This window comes from Notolepis coatsorum (assembly GCF_963971535.1).
Source record: "Notolepis coatsorum genome assembly, chromosome: 12".
Classification (NCBI taxonomy): Eukaryota; Metazoa; Chordata; class Actinopteri; order Aulopiformes; family Paralepididae; genus Notolepis; species Notolepis coatsorum.
Genome location: NC_140176.1, coordinates 127,068,606 through 127,089,518, shown reverse-complemented (window position 1 = coordinate 127,089,518; position 20,913 = coordinate 127,068,606). Strand labels below are relative to the sequence as shown.

General features: G+C 47.3%; 1 protein-coding gene across 2 annotated transcripts in view; it reads left to right on the top strand.

Annotated features, from left to right (window-relative positions):
* Positions 1 to 14,241: 14,241 nt before the first annotated feature.
* LOC311238460 (uncharacterized protein) overlaps positions 14,242 to 20,913 on the top strand; it is a 157,415-nt gene continuing 150,743 nt past the window's right edge. For both annotated transcript variants that reach the window (XM_084326533.1, XM_084326532.1), the window contains exon 1: positions 14,242 to 14,347. In XM_084326533.1, the coding sequence (XP_084182659.1) occupies positions 14,283 to 14,347 (65 nt within the window). In that variant the 5' untranslated portion in view covers positions 14,242 to 14,282. The remainder of the gene's footprint in view (positions 14,348 to 20,913) is intronic.

Here is a 20,913-nt window from a genome sequence, read left to right as displayed (position 1 = left end):
GGTCTGTAAAATGCTGTATACCTCATTAGAATGCAGTGCTGTATACCTCATTAGAATGCTGTATAACTCAGTAGGATACTGTATACTCATTAGAATATATATACTCATTGGAATACTGTATACTCGGTAGACTACTGTATGCTCAATAGATTAGATCTGCGTTAGGAATGCACTGATGTAGGACAATGTGTGTTTTGTTTGGTTTTGATTTATGCTATGTGTTTTGTTGGAATATGTGTTTCTGATTTTGTCCTCTCTTTTTGTATGTGTTTCAATCAATGGGTTTTCTCATAAAATAAGTCTAGATGAATTGTAATCTGCTTGTGGTTGTTGAGTAAGCTGTGGTGTTCTGTGTGCTTTGTTTCTTCCACAGGCTGTCGGGTTGGGGAGTGGCTGAGCGACCATGGACGCGATGGGGAACGGTCAGCTGTCGTCCGCTTCCTTGGGGATGCTGTGGTCATGCTGAGAACCGTACCGAGGCCCTTCTCCTCTCCATACCTCTGCCGGTGGTGACGGAACTGATCTTGGGGTGGAAATGAAATCCGGACGATATCACGAGCTGTCGCTCGATGGTCGCCTGAAAATGTAGGGCTGGTGCCGAATTGAGGGGGAGGGGCCGGCAACAGGACTTCGGCCTGAATTCAGTATGATGCAGTGTCCTCTGGGGGAGGTGATGGCTGACTGACTAGGATGGAGTGTCGTTCGGCGCTCTCTGCCTGATGGCCTGCGAGGAGACTGCTGGAGATTGGTGTTGAGACTGTGGGATTCACAGTCTCAAGGGTGGGTGTGTGGACTGTGTGGACTCCACACAACAACTGAATAGTGGACTCAACAACTGAATAAATTACTGAATTGAAATAATTAATTGAGATAAGAATATTAGAATAATAGATGAGAAAGTATAAATTGATTGAAATTATGCAAAATGTGACTGAACTAAAACTGGACTGTCTTAAAATATGATTGATATTGTGCAAAATAAGACTGAACTGTCTGAACTGTCTTAAATAGTATTTCAAACATGTACATTGTGCGAGAGGGGCATGCATCATTTCCATATTTTACAGATCCTGGTTAATGTTAAATCGACGTCAGTTTATTGGTAGATTATTTTTTTTGTTTTTATTCCTCTATAAAGTTACGGCAATGAATTTTGATGACTGTTCGAATTGGTAGTGTACCCTCAAATATGTTTCCTGGCTTGTATTGTATAGCTGTCATTAGCATTTTACGGGTTTTTAGTTAGCCTGGAGGAGCAGGGCCCAGTAGTGCATTGTGGCAAACACAAGATTACAACCGGGCATAATGGATAAATGGGAAATCGATTGAACGGGTCATCGAGGTCCTGGGTGGTCCTGGGTGGGCCTATGTCAGGGGTAGGACTGGGTAACACGAAGGGCCAAGGTAAAGTTGATGATGTGTATTAGAAGATGGACGATTGAAGTGGAAAAAAGAAGACGGTTCACTCCACTCTCTTCCCCTCTGGTCCGTTCCATCATCTGCCCACCTACGATCCCTCCTGTCTAAAGACACTAGACCTGCCCACCTATGATCCCTCCTGTCTAAAGACACTAGACTCTACTGGCGAGATGGAGGCAGTCGTCTCGAAGGACATCCTCCTTCTCCTCCCACGCCTCCCTCGTCTCCCTCTACCCACTGACTGTGCAGGGATCAAGGACTCTGAGATCTCCAACACCCGAGGGGGTTTTGCTAGGACTCTGTTTCGTTCTGCGGGACTCCCACACCTGCACTGTATTGATGATAGTATTGGTGGTCATCCATCCTTGTGTTTGATGGTTGATGGTTGTGTCATAAATTATGTATTATGACAAAAGGGGGACTGAAAGGAATATATCAACCATCAAATTCCTGTCATACCCTTTTGATAAGGTGATAGAATTAAGATGTGATAGAATTAAGATCCTACATTGTGTTCTATGTCTTTTCTCTCCTCTCCCGCATTTTGGGTGGACCTACTTACTCGTGGTGCAGGCTGAGGCCCCAGTCTGTTCTACACACAGCTTGGTTTGACCTGCCGACCTGCCGACCTGCCGACTCCGGACCCCTCTCCCCACACACACCCACACATGCACACACGAACAGATCTCTTGCTGGCTGCTTGCGTCTGACGACTGGCCGGCGCACAAGCACGCACACACATGCAAAATCTCTCTCTCTGGCACATCAGAACACTCACAGATAATTAATAGGTTTTTCAGTTATGCAAAACCTAAATACAAAGACACATTCATTCCCCCAAGAACGTTGGAGCATATAGCTTTAACTCTCTCCCTTTCAACACACACACACACACACACACACACACACACACACACACACACACACACACACACACACACTCTAGCACACACACACACACACAAGCACACACCACACAAACACCCATACAATACACACACACACACACACTCTAGCAGTTACAGTTATACATGCAAAATCATGTCCCTCCCTTTCAACACACACACACACACACACACACACTCTAGCACACACACACACACCAGCACCCACACAATCATTAAGCCAGGAGGAGGGGTGGCCGCGACAAATGTATAAATGATGTGACGATGTATTGACGAGACCACCACTTGGCACTGGCTCGCTCCGTGTGCGGAGGTGCGTGGTCCGGATTGTGATCTACTTGTGCTGTGACGGTTCAGTAAAACTCTACAGACTGCCATCTGACTCTGTCTCATCTCTCTGTTCACCTCGCCGACATTCAACTAAAAGAACTTAGGTTACATTATAGGAGGAGGCCTGTGACAGAATTTCCTTTCACTTAACCAACTCCGAAACAATGCCTAACCTTAACCTTAACCTTAACCATGCCTAACCTTAACCGGCGAAAGAATACACGTTAAAAAAAATAAAAAATGTATGGGATTCAAACTTGTCACCAACGGACCGCAGGACCGCAGGACCGCCGCGCTGCCAGGTGAGCTAAGCTTCAAATGAAAATCATGGCGGATTACGGCTACATAATGCCGCAAGCTCTGCCGCTCCGCTCTGCGGTTGCCGCGCCTGCCGCGGGGCGTGTCGCAGCCAATCAGGGAAAACGCGGAAGCACTCGGCAGCACTCCTCCGCTGTTAATAAGCAATAGGCGGTCTGGACAAGTATTGCGGATGAGGGGGGGGGGGGGGCTCTCTCGCTATGTGTTGGAGTGCGCAATGTGTATGCGCATGCGTGTGGACTGGAGCAGTGAGAGTATAAAGAGTCAATTTTTTCCTAACTCTTTCTCACATCACAACAAGAAGAAGAAGAAGAAGAAGAAGAAGAAGAAGAAGAAGAAGAAGAAGAAGAAGAAGAAGAAGAAGAAGAAGAAGAAGAAGAAGAAGAAGAAGAAGAAGAAGAAGAAGAAGAAGAACTCTTTCACCGGGGTTGCAGTGTAGCAAATCCCCGGTTGTGTGTGGCCGAACAGTGCAGCTGTGCACATACAATCATGGTTATATTAAATCCAGCGCTCGTGTGGACTGGGCCTAACTTGCCTGCCATTACGTTGCGTTCTGAAAAGCGAAACTGACCCTGAAAACGAAACGAAAATGGCCCTGTGTGTAACTGCAGCCGTCTCTGTGCTAACAGTCATGTTTTCAGTACGAGAAGACAAGACAAAACTTCTTTCTCTGGTCTGCATCCCCTTAACAATTGTGTGTATTGAGCCGTACTGTATTGTACCCATTCTGCAATCTTGTTGAAATAAAGTTTTCATTCACACTCAAAATCTGTGTTCATTTTTTATTTTGCATACTAATGTTCTGTGTCTTGAGTCGTACTTGTATTGAAAAACTGATTTTATATGTCTGAAGAGAAGACCGGTACTCATCATCTTCGTCTCCACAAAAAGAAAAATGACATGTGAAGTATGTTGTGTGCCAGGTTCAAACAGTGCTGTATATGTACAGTTTATTCCTACTCCTATCCAAGCTCCGGGAGGGTCATCAAAGAGAAGTCGGGTCATCAAAGAGAAGTCGCCTATTCTTAGTCCTTGCCCCACAATGGTGGAATGAACTACCCACCCCAGTTAGGACAGCCGAAACCCGTCCAATCTTTCGCCGTCGACTAAAGACTCACTACTTCAACCATTATCTAAATAAAAAAAATCTAACCCTAACTAACCTTACTGTCATGCACTTGTCCTAATAAACTAACCTACACTGTAGCACTCAACACTTTATGAACATTGTTACTCAGCTGATAGAGTTGTGCCCTTCCTGATGGCTTGTCGTACAGAACTTGTAAGTCGCTTTGGATAAAAGCGTCGGCTAATCATAAATGTCTAGATGTAACATTACTGTCTATGTACCTATGTAAACGAGACAAAAGTTAAGTTTACTCTATTATTTCGCCGTCGACTAAAGACTCACTTCTTCAACCATTATCTGAATAAAAAAAATCTAACCCTAACTAACCTTACTGTCAGAAAGTTAAGTTTACTCTATTATTACTAGATCTGGTATGTCATAAATGTCTAGATGTAACATTACTGTCTATGTACAAGTTTACTCTATTATTACTAGATCTGGTATGTCATAAATGTCTAGATGTGCTAATCATAAATGTCTAGATGTAACATTACTGTCTATGTACCTATGTAAACGAGACGAAAGTTAAGTTTACTCTATTATTTCGCCGTCGACTAAAGACTCACTTCTTCAACCATTATCTGAATAAAAAAAATCTAACCCTAACTAACCTTACTGTCATGCACTTAAAGACTCACTTCTTCAACCATTATCTGAATAATAAAAAAAAAAAAAAATCTAACCCTAACTAACCTTACTGTCATGCACTTGTCCTAATAAACTAAAGTTAAGTTTACTCTATTATTTCGCCGTCGACTAAAGACTCACTTCTTCAACCATTATCTGAATAAAAAAAATCTAACCCTAACTAACCTTACTGTCAGAAAGTTAAGTTTACTCTATTATTACTAGATCTGGTATGTCATAAATGTCTAGATGTAACATTACTGTCTATGTACAAGTTTACTCTATTATTACTAGATCTGGTATGTCATAAATGTCTAGATGTGCTAATCATAAATGTCTAGATGTAACATTACTGTCTATGTACCTATGTAAATGAGATGAAAGTTAAGTTTACTCTATTATTTCGCCGTCGACTAAAGACTCACTTCTTCAACCATTATCTGAATAAAAAAAATCTAACCCTAACTAACCTTACTGTCATGCACTTAAAGACTCACTTCTTCAACCATTATCTGAATAAAAAAATTTAAATAAAAAAAATCTAACCCTAACTAACCTTACTGTCATGCACTTGTCCTAATAAACTAACCTACACTGTAGCACTCAACACTTTATGAACATTGTTACTGAGACGAAAGTTAAGTTTACTCTATTATTACTAGATCTGGTATGTCATAAATGTCTAGATGTAACATTACTGTCTATGTACAAGTTTACTCTATTATTACTAGATCTGGTATGTCATAAATGTCTAGATGTAACATTACTGTCTATGTACCTATGTAAACGAGACGAAAGTTAAGTTGAAAATGGGGGAAGGTAAGTTGAAAATGGGGGATCTATGTAAACGAGACGAAAGTGAAGTTGAAAATGGTGCGCAGTAGTGCAAATACTTGTCCAGACCACTAATACTTGTCCAGGTGGTGGCCACTGAACTCGGAGGTTTTGGCGCGTTGTGCATTCAGGACGTCACATCCGGAGCGGGAAGGAGAGTCTGACAGCTGTCAGAGGGCGAGTGTCAGTGACAGCAGACGGTTACGCAAGCTCCCAACGGAGTCTCGGCGGAGCTGTGTGGTCACTGGTGGTTTTCAAATTTTTCTTTATACTCTTGTGTGTTGTTTTGTTGGGTTGTTTGTTTCTAGGCTGGTTAGGAATCGGGAGGAGAGTTATAGGAGCATACGGTAGCGTAGCCTATGGCTTCAGAGAGGGTGGGGGGAGTAAGGGAGTTGAGGAAGGAGGAAGAGTGGGAAAGACGGGTATAGGAAGAGAGCACTTTCCTTAGAAAGTGACCATTCAGCAGAGGGGGAAGGGGGGGCTAAAACATTCAAAATGGGTAGCAGTGAAGGGTATGTTGTTTTGTTGAAAATAAAAGGTCAGAAGTTGGAGGACACAGCTGGATTTAGAGCATTAAATCCAATACGACTATCTAGCAGTTTGGAGACACAGTTAAACGGAGATGTCGAGGCAAGCATTTTGTCAAACGGATTACTGAGAGTGTGTTGCAAGAATAAAGCGCAGTTTGATTTAGCTAGGAAGTTGACAGAGGTAATGGAGGTGGGGGTGGAAACAATTATCCCTAGAGAGAGACAGCAGGGGCTTAAAGGAGTAATTTATGGGGTTTTTGGGGCGTTGTCCAATGAAGAAATTAAGGATCATATCAAGGGAGGAAAAGTCATTGATGTCTTTCGATTCAAGGCTAGGGAGGGGAGCTCAGGAGATGCGCCAGTCGTGGTAACATTTGCAGACACTGTGTTACCAGTCAGGGTGTTCATAGGGAGTATGTCGTATGGCGTGAGAGAGTATGTGAGAACTCCGCTGCGCTGCTACAAGTGCCAGAGGTTCGGGCATATTGCTGGGGCTTGCAGGGCGAATCGGAGGTGTGCGAAGTGTGGCGCTGACCACGAGATCCAGCAGTGCATGGAAGTGGTTCCCAAATGCTGTAATTGTGGAGGGGAACATCATGTAGCGTTTCGTGGGTGTGAACATGTTGTTCAGGCCAAGGAAGTGCAAATGGTGAGGGACCAGAGCAAGGTGTCATATGCCGAGGCAGTTAAGGCAGTTGCGAATACGAGAGAGAAAGAAAGGAGACATGGGGTGCACAGTGTGCAGCAGGAGAGTCAGCACTCTGCTCCTTCAGCCGCGTCTCGGTCTCCTATTTTACCAGCCGCGTCTCGGTCTGATCCCGTGGTGATAATGACCAAGCAAGCGTTTCTGGCTTTCATGGTAGAGGTGGTGGTGAGAGTGAAGGACAGTGGCACTAAGTTTTGGGGGTAGAGATAACTGGTGTAGCAATCCATAAGGTATTACAGGAAAAGGAGAATGAGATGAAAAGTGGAGGTGATCAGCAGGCAGGCAAGGGTGGGCGGAGTTCGCGGCCAGGAGACAGGGATGGGGGGGGTCAACGGCCAGTAGACGGGAGTGGGCGGGGGCGGCAGTCAGAAGACAGGGGTGGGGGGGGCGGGAGGGAGAGAGAGGGAGAAGCGAGAATGGAGGAAGGAGGTATTCTAGATTCTTAAATGTTTTATATTCTTCAGTGGAATGCCCGGAGTCTTATTGCTAATGGACAGGAGTTGAAGAGATTTGTTGGGGAGGCTAAAGTTGCGCCCGAGCTCATTTGCATACAAGAGACGTGGCTAAAACCGTGTCTTGATTTTGTAATCCCAGAGTATGAATGTGTAAGAGAGGATCGTAAAGAAGGGACAGGAGGGGGATGTGCAATATTTGTTCGGGCAGGGGTGCAATATCAACGGGTGGCACTTACAACTCCACTGGAGTGTATGGCAGTGAGGGTGTGGGGGGAGCACGGTAGGATGAATGTGGTTAACTTTTATAACCCATGTGTGGCTCTTAGTGTGGGGGAATTAGAAAAGGTAGTAGAGGAGGTGGGGACTCCACTGATATGGGTGGGGGATTTTAATGCACATAACCCACTGTGGGGGAGCAGAGACAGGGATAAGAATGGGGAAGTGGTGGAGGATCTAATGGAGAGGCGTGGGTTGGTGTGTATGAATGACGGGAGGCCAACTAGGTTTGATATCAGAACAGGGAGGGTGTCATGTATAGATTTAGTTATAGCATCGCCAGAGTTAGCAAGGAAAGGGGGGTGGGAAACCATTGAGGAAAATACGTTAGGAAGTGACCACTTCCTGATAGTGGTGGGCTTTGGCCAGGCCTTGTTGGTGGAGGAAGATAGGAGGCCAAGGCCACTAGATTATAGGAAAGCTAAATGGGAGGAATTTGCTGAGGGGTGTATAAGGGGACTGGACAGGGTTAAAGGGGACAATAGATGAGTGGAACAGTAGCCTATGTGGAATGCTAAGGGATAATGTGAACCACTGTATCCCTAGGAAAAAAGCAGTAAAACGAAAGAGTGTGCCATGGTGGAATAAAGGGTGTGATGAGGCAGTGAGGGAAAGAAATAGAGCCTATAGGGTGCTAAGGAAGTTCCCAGGGTCGGAGAATGCTATCAATTACAAGCGGTTGAGGGCAGTGGCCAGGAGAACCATTAAGTCAGCTAAGAGAGAGTGTTGGAGGAGATACTGTGGAAGACTGGGGGAGGATACAACAGTAGGGGAGGTGTGGGCAGTAGTCCGGCGAATGTCAGGGGTTAGTAAGAGGAGAAATGTCCCAGTTTTAGAAGAAGGGGGGGGTGATTGCTACTAGTGATGTGCAAAAAGCCAGTATGTGTGTGAGAAAGTTTCAGGAGGTTCATAGTGGGGTTAATATTGGGGAGGAGGGTATTAGGATAAGGAATGAGGTAGTTAGAGAACAAATGTATAAGCTTGAGGTGAGCGAGGATAATGTGGATGTTAGTAATGTGTTCTTTTCAGTGGAGGAACTACTCAGTGCAATACAGAGAGGGGGGAAAACAGCACCAGGGAAAGATGGCTTAGGCTATGAGGTGTTTAAAAAATTGGATGGGGTAGTGTTGGAGGAGATATTAGCGCTCATAAATGCAGTGTGGGAGGAAGGAGTTATCCCGGTGGAATGGAAACATGCTGTAGTCATCCCAATCCTTAAACCAGGAAAGGAAGCCACTAATCCGGGTTCATATAGGCCAATTGCACTCACGGCTGTGTTATGTAAGATTATGGAGAGGATGGTGACAGATAGGCTTACATATAAACTGGAGAAGCAGGGAAGGTTCACTCCAGTCCAGAGTGGATTTAGGGTAGGGAGGGGTACAATGGACGCTGTGTTGGCTCTTGACCTGGACATAAGGAAAGCTAAATCTAAAAAGGAAGGAGTAGTAGCTGTTTTTCTGGACATAGAAAAAGCGTATGATATGCTGTGGAAAGAGGGGTTGGGGGTTAAGCTGTTCAATGCTGGAATACGAGGGCGGATGCTGAACTGGATCAGTGCGTTTCTGCGAAATAGGACCATTCAGGTCAGAGTCGGGGGAGCATACTCTGAGGTAGTGGGGATAGAGAATGGTACTCCTCAAGGGAGTGTTATTAGCCCAGTGCTGTTCAACGTTATGATCAACGACATATTTCAAGAGGTGGGGGCAGGGTATGGGCTGTCGTTGTTTGCGGATGATGGGGCAATCTGGAAAAGAGGGGGGAATATTAAGTTTTTAACAAAAAAGATACAAGGGGCGCTGGATAAGGTGGTGGAATGGGCTGAGAAGTGGGGGTTCAAAATGTCTGTGGAAAAGTCCAAATTTGTTGTATTTACTGATAAAAGAAAGACGGGAGGCCTGGGGCTCTCTATGTATGGCAAGCCAGTAGAGAGGGTCAAGGAGTTCAAGTTTCTAGGAGTGATTTTTGAAGAGAAGGTAACATGGAGGAAACATATAGAAAAAACGGTGACTAAATGTGAGAAGATAATAAATGTTATGCGATGTCTTGCTGGGAGCACATGGGGAGCAGACAGAGATACTCAGCTAATGGTGTACAGAGCCATGGTCCGTTCAGCCTTGGATTATGGGTGCTTGGCATACGGAGCTGCAGCCAAAACCAACCTGGCTAGACTAGATAGGGTACAGGCAAAGGCTTTGAGAGAGTGTAGCGGGGCTTTTTGCTCAACCCCAATCCCAGCCTTGCTGGTGGAGATGGGAGAGACCCCATTAGCATTAAGGAGAAGGAAGCTAGCCTTGCACTATGTTGCCAAGCTGAATGGGCATGAACAAGTACACCCAGGCAGGCAGTTGTTGGGGGAGTGCTGGGAGTGGGGAGGAGGGGGTGGGAGTGGGGAGGAGGGGGTGGGAACAGTGGGAGTTTTGTCTTTAGGATAAGAGTGGAGGAGGAGGAGCTGGGATTGGGTGGGCACTGCGGTGGTATGGCCAGCTGTTCCACCATGGCTGCTACCAAAGGTGGAGGTGGACTTTAGTATATCTGAGAGAATGAGGGAGGAGGGTAGAGGAGACCCGGATGATTTGGTGAGGGAGAGGATGCAGGAGAACTGGGAAGGGCACTTGCAAATATACACCGATGGGTCCATGGAGCCTAGTAGTAAAAGGGTGGGGTTCGCAATCCACATTCCCGCTCTGCGGGTCACCCAGAGCAGACGGCTGTCAAATGGGGTGTCAGTTTTTACATCAGAGGTAGTGGCATTATTATGGGCAGTAAACTGGGTGGAAGAGGTGAGGCCGCAGCAGGTGGTTATCTGAAGAGGTGAGGCCGCAGCAGGTGGTTATCTGAAGAGGTGAGGCCGCAGCAGGTGGTTATCTGAAGAGGTGAGGCCGCAGCAGGTGGTTATCTGAAGAGGTGAGGCCGCAGCAGGTGGTTATCTGAAGAGGTGAGGCCGCAGCAGGTGGTTATCTGAAGAGGTGAGGCCGCAGCAGGTGGTTATCTGAAGAGGTGAGGCCGCAGCAGGTGGTTATCTGAAGAGGTGAGGCCGCAGCAGGTGGTTATCTGAAGAGGTGAGGCCGCAGCAGGTGGTTATCTGAAGAGGTGAGGCCGCAGCAGGTGGTTATCTGAAGAGGTGAGGCCGCAGCAGGTGGTTATCTGAAGAGGTGAGGCCGCAGCAGGTGGTTATCTGAAGAGGTGAGGCCGCAGCAGGTGGTTATCTGAAGAGGTGAGGCCGCAGCAGGTGGTTATCTGAAGAGGTGAGGCCGCAGCAGGTGGTTATCTGAAGAGGTGAGGCCGCAGCAGGTGGTTATCTGAAGAGGTGAGGCCGCAGCAGGTGGTTATCTGAAGAGGTGAGGCCGCAGCAGGTGGTTATCTGAAGAGGTGAGGCCGCAGCAGGTGGTTATCTGAAGAGGTGAGGCCGCAGCAGGTGGTTATCTGAAGAGGTGAGGCCGCAGCAGGTGGTTATCTGAAGAGGTGAGGCCGCAGCAGGTGGTTATCTGAAGAGGTGAGGCCGCAGCAGGTGGTTATCTGAAGAGGTGAGGCCGCAGCAGGTGGTTATCTGCTCGGACTCGATGGCTGCATTGATGGCGCTGCAGGGTGGGAGGTCACGGGTTAGGCCGGATCTCATCTGTGAACTGCTAACTGCGCTCTATAGAGCAGAACGGGCAGGAGTTGAAGTGGGGTTCATTTGGGTTCCAGCCCATAGGGGGGTGAAGGGCAACGAGGCTGTGGATTTGGCAGCGAAAGAGGCCCTGAGGAGGGAGGAGGTGGATGTAGGCGTAGCCTTGGGGGTATCAGAATTTCGCAGTGAAATAAAGGCGGAGATTACCAGGAGGTGGCAGAAGGAATGGGAGGGAGAAAAGAGAGGAAGGTTTTATTACAGCTTGCAGAATAGTGTTAGGGGAGGGAACGTCACCCTGGGGAACAGCAGAAGAGAGCAGGTGATGATGACGAGGCTGAGGTTTGGACACTAGCGGGGGGGCTGGCCCGCATTGGGAAGCATGAGGATGGGCTGTGTGAATGTGGGGCAGAGGAAACTGTGCAACATGTGGTTATGGAATGTGCCAATTACGCATCAGAGAGGAGGGTGCTGTTCACTGCAGTCCTGGATGCAGGGCTGCCTTGCATCTCACTGAGGAGTTTGTTAGGACCTGAGGAACAGCAAAGGGCAGTAGTGAAAGCGGTTATGGCATTTCTTGTGGACACAGGCCTACATCTTAAGGTGTAGAACACAGAATTATTGGAGGGTAGGACAGGAGTGAGTTAAATTCTTGTTGTGGTTAGGTTAGGTTTAAGTTTATTAGGTAGGATAGGGAGGTGAGGTTAGGGTTTGTATATCCTGGGTTATGTTTTGATTTTGATTTTGTTTTGTTTTATTTTTGTTTTGTTTTGTTTGGTTTTGTTGTTTTGTTTGTTTTGTTATTATTTTCTTTATTTGTCGGAATCTTGCCGTATTGGCCCAGCGACAGGAATGAATGAATGAATGAAAACTTTATTTAACAGATTGCAGAATGGGTACAATACAGTACGGCTCAATACATACAATTGTTAAGGGGATGCAGACCTGAGAAAGACGTTTGTCTTGTTTCCATCAGGGTCCCCCATTTTCAATTCATATAGACATTTATGACATACACAACATACATGACATTTATGGCATAGGGACATATAGATATTTAGTACTGATACATTTGTGACATAAACGGTATTCAAATATACAGTACTGTTACCCCTAGATCCTGACAGAGTATATACATATGATGGGGAGGGGACTGTACATTAGGAGGGGGTGGGTGGGTGGGAGGGGAATATACATACGGCGGGGAGGGAATATATACATGCGGTGGGGAGGAGACTGTCTATTAGGAGGTGGTGGGGGTTTTGGGCATTTACGGTGGCCAGTTTCGAATTGCAGCCTCCCGTAGGTGCTCTTTAAGGGCGGTTTTGAATGTGGGCAGGGATTCACATTCCTTTACAGCTTTGGGTAGGGCGTTCCACATTGTTGTGGCATAATTGCGAAACGTGTTTAGTCCCTTGTTTGAGCCGAATCTGGGTTTAACATGATTTGTTGAGCTTCCTCTGGTGTAGTGGTTGTGGTATTCACTGACCTTTGGGAAGTATTTTGACATGTACATGGGCACCCCGGTCGTATAGTGTATCTTGTAGACCAGGCCCATTGCAAGTTGCTGTACTCTGTCGTCTACTCTAAGCCATCCTAGGTTGGCAAAGTGGGCAGGGGTGAGGTGGGTTCTGGGGTTCAGGTCAAGTAGTAGTCTGACCAGTTTGTTTTGTGATGTTTGTAATTTTGTTTTAAGCGCCTTTGAGGTGCTTTGGTACCATGAGGTGCACGCATAGTCATAGTACCCTTGAATGAGTGCTCCTGCCAGAGTCCTCAGGGTATTCTTGTTTACCAGAGAGGAGATCCGGTACAAGAATCTAGTTCGTTGGTTGACTTTTTTTATTACATTGGATGCCATTTTGTCACAGGAAAGATTTGCCTCTAGGATGGAACCCAGGTAGGTAATTTCGTCTTTCCTTGTGACAATATTGTCACCCACTGTAACTGAGAAGCCGTCGGTCTTGCTGAGTTTGTTATTTGAACCGAAGAGAATGGACTCTGTTTTGCCCATGTGTAATGATAGTTTGTTATCAGCGAGCCATATGCAGATTTTGCCTAGTTCCGTGCTGAGGGTTTTTTCAACCTGCAATTTGTTCTTGTCAGAGACCAGCAGGGCTGAGTCGTCCGCAAACAGGAACAAGTTGCAGTCACAGGCTGACGACATGTCATTTGCATAAATTAGGAAGAGTAGCGGTCCTAGTATGCTTCCTTGTGGAACACCACAGCTCACTGTGAGGGGGGGGGATAGAGTACCGTTTACCTCTACCATCTGTTCTCTCCCCTCCAGGTAGGATTGCATCCAGCTCACTGATAGGCTATCAAAACCAATTGCTTTTAGCTTGTCCATTAGAATGGAGTGATTGACAGTGTCGAAGGCCTTTTGTAGGTCCAGCATGACCATGCCGCAGTATTTGCCAGCGTCCACCTCTTGTTTGATGTGGTCGTTCAAATAGAGGAGGCATGTGTCAGTGGAGTGGGACGTTCTGAAGCCAGATTGGAATTCGTAGATTAGGTTTTTTTCCGCCAGGTACTTTTCGACCTGTTCGTAGACTATTTTCTCCATGACTTTCGAGATGGAGGTAAGAATAGAAACAGGGCGGTAGTTGCCTGGGTCTAATTTGCTGCCCTTTTTGTGTAGAGGGGTCACTCTCGCAATTTTGAAGTCCTTGGGGACGTGCCCCTGTTTTATAGAGAGGTTTATTATGTGTGTGATGACTGGGGTGATGGCGGCTGCTGCGTGGAGGGGATGTTGTCATGGCCAGTGGCCTTGTTAGGTTGGAGGGCGCTCAATTTTTTGAGTACCTCATCGGTTGTTACCATTTCAAGTTTGAAGTCGTCTTTGTGGTGGCGGTATGCGCCTTTCTGTTGTGGCGACTCGACATTAAAGAAGAAGAAGATTGAGTTAGGCAGCAATACGCCGGAAGGTGTCTAGACTGCCGGAAATTACAAGAAGAAGAAGAAGAATACTTGTCCAGACCACGAAGCCCCGCCTCCAACCCGTCCAGCCTGGCTCTGCGGCTCTGCAGATACCCCCTATTGTCTAGACTGCCGGAAAGTGGAAGAAGAAGAAGAAGTAGTGTGACGTCTCTTCCGGTTCACAGTTGGCGGCACCGCCAAACCGGAGAACAACAACGGTGATCATCATGTCTGAAGAGACGCGGATTAGAACCTTTATCTGCCGTCAACTCGGCGACGCACCAGACCTGAGGTAACCGTTGAGCAAGTATTGCGTTTGTTTGCATGTTGTCGGTTGGTCTGTGAAGCGACGTGTGCGTCCCAGTGAGCCGCGCGCTGTTCTGCCAAACTCTGCTGCACACCACAACTGCGCATGCCCATGGCCCACAGTCGTTTCCAAAGTGTTTTCACTCAACAACATTATGTTATAACGACATTCTGCTGCCTTGCTGAGCAATATCTTAAACATTTCAATAAACAAGTTTAATATATTAATCATTATCGCTTTTGTCATTAATTCCCAACCATGCACTGCAAGTAATGTAATAATAATGTACGTTACATAGCCTAGTGTCTAACCAGCGAGCTGTTTGTTATGAATCAAACCTTTATTTATACTCATGAGGTTTCCCTCGTTTACATGATGATGGTGATGACGACGAGTTAACACAGAACAGAACACACACATCATAACAGTAGGTGACAGCACTCTAGACCAACAAAGGTGTAATATAAGGTGGAAGTTTCCCAATAATTGCTTTGTAGATAAAAAGATACCCATGAATCGATAAACTACGTCGCAACGAGAGAGATGGCCATGCCTTCTCATACAAAATACAATGGTTTAATGTCTAATGTACAGTCCCTCCCCATCATATGTATATACTCTGTCAGGATCTCTGGGTAACAGCACTGTATCGTATATGTCACAAATGTAACACTACTAAATACCTGTATGTCATGTATAATAATAATAATAATAACTTTATTTGTATAGCACTTTTCATACAGAGATTGCAGTTCAAAGTGCTTCACAACAGTAAAAATACAGGCATGGGTGAGCATTAGCATCCTAATAGGCTCTCTATTTTTCTGTAATGATTTTAGAGAAGTAGTCTTTCCTTGCTAAGCGGATGGTTTTATTATAAGCAGTTAAAGCATCTTTGTATATATCACAGCAGGTGGTTTTTGTTTTTCTCCATTTTCGCTCTGCTGCACGACATTTCCTTTTTTCTTTGTTGACAGCATTATAGTTCAGCCAGGGCGAGGCTCTGGTTTTTTTCTTTTTCATTTTTAGTGGGGCGACAGAATCTAATACAGATGACAGTGCATCATTGAGATTTTCTACCATTTCATTTAGAGAGCTGTCATGATTGTGTGGTTCATGTAATCTGATAAGATTAATGAACTTTGATTCAGCCTTGTCGTTTAGGAGCCTCTTTTTAACGTTAGGTTATGACTATAACCAAGTTCTGTTAGTATAGCGACGCTCGGCGTCACTCATGCACTGTCCTCGCACACGTTCACGCGCACTGAATAAAGACCACAATGTACCTTTAATCCCAATATTTGTCTGACCACACCCCTATCAGCTTACCCATATAAGCAGGGGTGGGGCCACCCACTCGCCTCCTTCCCAAGCTTTCACCACAAGGCGAGATCAAGGGCTGCAGCGGCGTCGGACGCCGAGCGTCACCACTACTAACAGAACTTGGTTATAGTTATAACCTAACGTTTTGTATCGTATGGCTCTCGCTCGGCGTCACTCACTGCACAAGGGAGGCCGAGCGAGAGCCATCGGCCGACAAATACACCCCGCTGAAAGCCCCCCACAACCATCAGAACAGGGAGGGCCGAGCCCCCCCGACCCACCCTAATGGAGGGCACCCCCCCTATTGGAGGTTTCCCGGGAGGGCGACGGACCCGACCGTGCGAAGAGGCACTCAAGCAACTCAACGCACAGGGTGAGCAGACCGTGGCCTGACCCCACGACTACACACACGCACAACCCGCATGCCACCCGGGAACGAACGGAGGGAACAACCTCGTTACTGCCCCCAGAATCACGGGGTCAAGGGCAAACCAAACCCTGTGGCAAGGCCGTAGCAGCGGAGCGCGAAGGAAGGCCCAGACCCACCAAAGGGACTGGACCCCCTGGAATGGGGGCCCGGAGAAGTCCATGATGCCAGCATCAAGACCCCACCAGGTGGGCACTTAGTGACCCCGCCCCCCACATCGCCAGCGTATTCGGACAAAGGCCCCTCAGCCGAGCGGGCCCTGTCCCCCCAATAGTACCCCGCCTGGCACACTGACCCTGCAGAACAGGCAGTCAGCATGGCCGTAAGCACACAAAAAAGGTTAACCAACGGAAGCAGGCAGCGCACCGGGGAAAAACCAGGCAACAGGCTGTTAACCCTAGCCTGGAGACTGCGGACGAGACAGGCGCCAGAGGGGACAGCTGAACACAGCCGCCCCGGCGGAAGGGGCGTATGCTGGCGTTGTTGCATGACCAAGCCTCCATTTAAAAACCCCCACCCAGAGGGGTTGAGGCAGAGAAGGCTGACACGATTGGCAGACGTCATGAACGTGCAGGGGCACCCTCAACCGGGTAACCCGGGAGTTGACACTGCTCCAACACACCAGGGAATCAACCACCTTGGTGTTACCCAATGCGGTGGTTGTTCCTATAACCCCTCAAGAAAAAACTCAAACACACCTGCGGGTATACACCGGCTATACCGCAGTACAAGTGTTTCAGTTTTCAAAAAAGGGTTAACCCAGGCCTACGGGTCGACGAAACATTACTTCGGACCGGGCCCGGCGATACGGGAAGCACAGGGTCACCAGAGGAGGTCAAAGACCACCCCAACAGGCCCCTCTTCGCCATGCGTGAGAGAGGAGCGAAAAAGAATGGAGAACCAGCCCCAAGCACACCGTACTTGGTATTCCCAGGCGGTCTCCCAACCAAGTACTAACCAGGACCAACCTGTGTAGCGGCCGAGATCTGACGAGATCGAGCATGTACAGGTTGGCATGGCCGTAAGCCATTACGACAGTGCTGAGTAAAAAACGTACCCAACCAGGGTCTCCATAGCGCTTAACCCTGTGACACCCGGACCGACCTGGCATTTTTCCCCCTGAAAAAAGCCCAAGTCCCTCAGGGTACCAGAACAGCAGATCTGCATCCCCGGCGGACAACGGGTTCAACTGATCCGGACCAGCGTGACCAGAACCAGTCCCGTGCCCTAACCACACTGACATGCCTACTCCAGAAGAAGGGGCAGATATGCGTGTTGATCTTAAACATGAAAAGAAGGCGCCACCCAGACGTTCGGGGCGAACCGCGCCCGGTGGCCCACCCCCAGGGCGTGAGACCCCTCTACATATGTTTAGATCCATTCCATCATCATCCCCCAGATATGAACGAGAATCCGTCGATAACCAAACCAGGTCGTCGGATTTGGTCGTCGGAAGAGGAAAAACCTCCATCCCAGTTGCTTTATAAAAACGCCGTTTTAACCTCAAGCAACCAAGGCGTGCCAGTCAGTCGCCTGTTTACAGAACACCCAGAGCTAGCACTATGCGTGCGTCGGGACACACCCACATCAATGAACAGGCTATTTAGACCCGTCATTGAATCCCCAAGGCGCCCAGGGGAACGACAAGAGGGGTGTGATACTTCCTAACTCCAACTCTTTTTAATAGAAAAGAAGGAAGCACCAACAGTATGTATCCCAGTCTACACAGCCGGGGGTAAAAATTGTTCACATTTTTACATCCCACCACCCTCCCATAGGAAGGAGACGGGAATCCCCAGAGAGACTTCCCACGCGAGCTGTACAGATTGAAAAGAATATATTGCACCTTGAGCCATGTAAAAAATTGGTTTTAGGGCTCTCCGGGGAGGAGGCACTGAACCCATACACACTCAATAATCGAATTGAATCGAATACATACACAATAGAGTAGGACTCCTTCTTGAGGGTCCACTCACCTTGACAATCTGAGGAGGAGGCTCTGTACTCTGAAGGAGGCTCCCTCACATGGAAGGAGAGTCCCAACTCACAGAAGGCCCGAATAGGAGCTTCGTGAGGAGGAGCCCTGACCACCCCCCCGTTTTAAACAGATCCATCATATGGACCTGAACAGCACACGGAAGTCCTACCAACAGAGACGCGCACGGTGACGTACTCTATGGCGGGGGAATTTCTGCGGTGCACACGCCCAATATTCCAGGGCGTGGGACCAGGAAAAATGGCAAAAACACTCTACAGAGGAACGCTGTTTTTCATAATGAGAGAATACATAATTCTCGATTAGTATCGGCCACAGGCCTTGCTAAGCACACATGAAAAGCGACCAAACAATCTTTTCTTTTAGGAAAATAAAGTTTCTCAAGCAGGTTTAGCACAACCTCAGCAATCAAGCTAAGGGTTACATCGTATCCCTACCACACAGTGACACAATGTAGTGCAACAACATGTCTGAGAGGAGGATGAAGAAGTCCCCAGGGAACCGGGGGGAAAACACAACCCTCCTACTTTACCCTTAATACGGCCAGTTGAACAGGTAAACCTGTTAATATGTGAACACACTGTTCATTGTCATTACAGGCTGAGAGAAGAATCATTCTTTACTCATATGTCACTAAGCATAGCTTTATAGGTTAGTTTAACCCCCTTAGTTGAGAGTGCTCGGTACAAGAACACATGAAGTTTCTCAACACAACAAACCAGATAATTTTCACATCTGTAATAAACAACCCTATTTGCATGGAGAAGCTAATACCAGTGACAAGACAATTCACACATAACTCGCATCGTATCCTAAATGTAGTGCAGCAACACTCGTTTTGGAAAACATCGTTATTTACAAAACATTTAGAAGGGAAAGCAAGAAGACGTGCTCAAGGTCTGGTCCAGACCTTGCCTACCCGGAGCGTAGATCAAGCGAAGTGCAGTCTCAAGGCACCGTAGTAAACAGCCGTTCTGTGTTGTCGATCTGGGCAGCGTCGCCGCTCCATCCCGTCGCTACGGTCCCCCTTGTTGACGCAGTCCTTGCCGTCCTGGCCCAGGGCAGGTTCGACGAACATCCTCTGTCAAAGATGACGTCGTAGTCAAGAGTGTTTAAAACATGTTATAATCAAAGCACGTTCAACAGAGTAGCATTAAGCTAACGGCCGCTCTAACCGTCGGGCGCTACCGCCCCTGCCCGCGAGACGCCGAGCGAACGGCGCACGCGACCAGAGGGGAGACTTCGAATCCCCCCCGCCTCTCCCCGTGAGGGAGAGGGGAGTTGGGAACCGCGGCGGCGAGCGAGGGGCCGGAGCCACCCCGCGCTGTGCCTCGGCCGATAGCAGCAAGCTAACGTTTCCTAGCCTAGTGATCACAGCAGGCTAGCGCCGCAGCTAACAGCTGACTGGCTAACAGTAGGCCACCACTAGCACGTAAGCTAAGCAGCTATCACCTGAACTTGTACACAATGATATAACACTCACTCAGACAGGCCGCCGTTCTGAAACCCTCCTCACTTTTTAAGAGAAAAGAGAAACAAGATGTTAACACAGTTTTACAACGGTGATTTTACCAACACCCGACGGAGCCAGCACAATACCAAACTGGCCTGTAGCTGACTTGAACACAGATCTTCCACTAACGAACATCTATGCCCATATTTCCTCGTGAGGGAATACTCTCATTTGGATATGAAAGATGGGGCCTACACGGTGACAGAGAAAACATCCACTCGTCCAGAAGACACAGGGATCACCAGTGTTAATGGTCGTGGCCCACTAGTTAAACTATAATGGGCTTCAGACCAAGGTCTTCTGTCGCCTAAGAGGCTGAACAAAGGACCCTAGTCTGGGGCCGGTTTTCATAAACATTGTCAACTAGCCCCCATAGCACTAACAGACAAGTGGAGCTCGCCAGCAAAACATAACTCACCAAACCTGGAACCCACCGCTTCTCACAACAGCGGCGCGTCCTACAGCCCAGCTGTGTCTTTACCGCAACCAGCACACAGCAAGGACTGCAGTTGGAAAGGCATGTAGCGGCGCAAACTCCCAATACGAAAACCGGTGGAGGATTTTTAGAATGATCATCTTCCAGACACTCCAGTACGAAGACAATATCGCCGTATTTTCTCGAATATAGTGAGAGAGAAAATAAAGATATGATGTCAACGTATCCTTGTTTTCCAACTCTTCTCCTACCATCACATCACGTCAAGTGGGGATCTACCGAGGCACCTCCTTGTGGTGAAAGCGAGAAGGAGGCGAGTGGGTGGCCCCACCCCTGCTTATATGGGTAAGCTGATAGGGGTGTGGTCAGACAAATATTGGGATTAAAGGTACATTGTGGTCTTTATTCAGTGCGCGTGCACGTGTGCGAGGACAGTGCAGAGAGTGACGCCGAGCGAGAGCCATACGATACAGAACTATGATTTATTTTTTTGTTTTAGTAAGGGTTATTTGAGTATCAAAAAATATACAGTGATGGTCGGAGACAGGTAATTCAGTTATTGAGACATTTGTTATGCTTAGCCCAGTTGTTATAACTAAGTCTAATGTATTTCCAAGCTTGTGAGTTGCATTTGTTATATGTTGTGTTTTAGGTCAAATCCAGTAGATTTTCTAGTTCTATAGTTTTGGAGTCTGTTTTCTTATTAAAATGGATGTTCAAGTCTCCATTTAGGATCACCTTATCATATCCGGTAACACATAATGAGATCAGTTCAGAGAGCTCCTGTATAAATATTGGTGAGTGTCTGGGCGGTCGGTAAATTGTGACAATAATGGTTGATTCTGTTTTGAGCTCA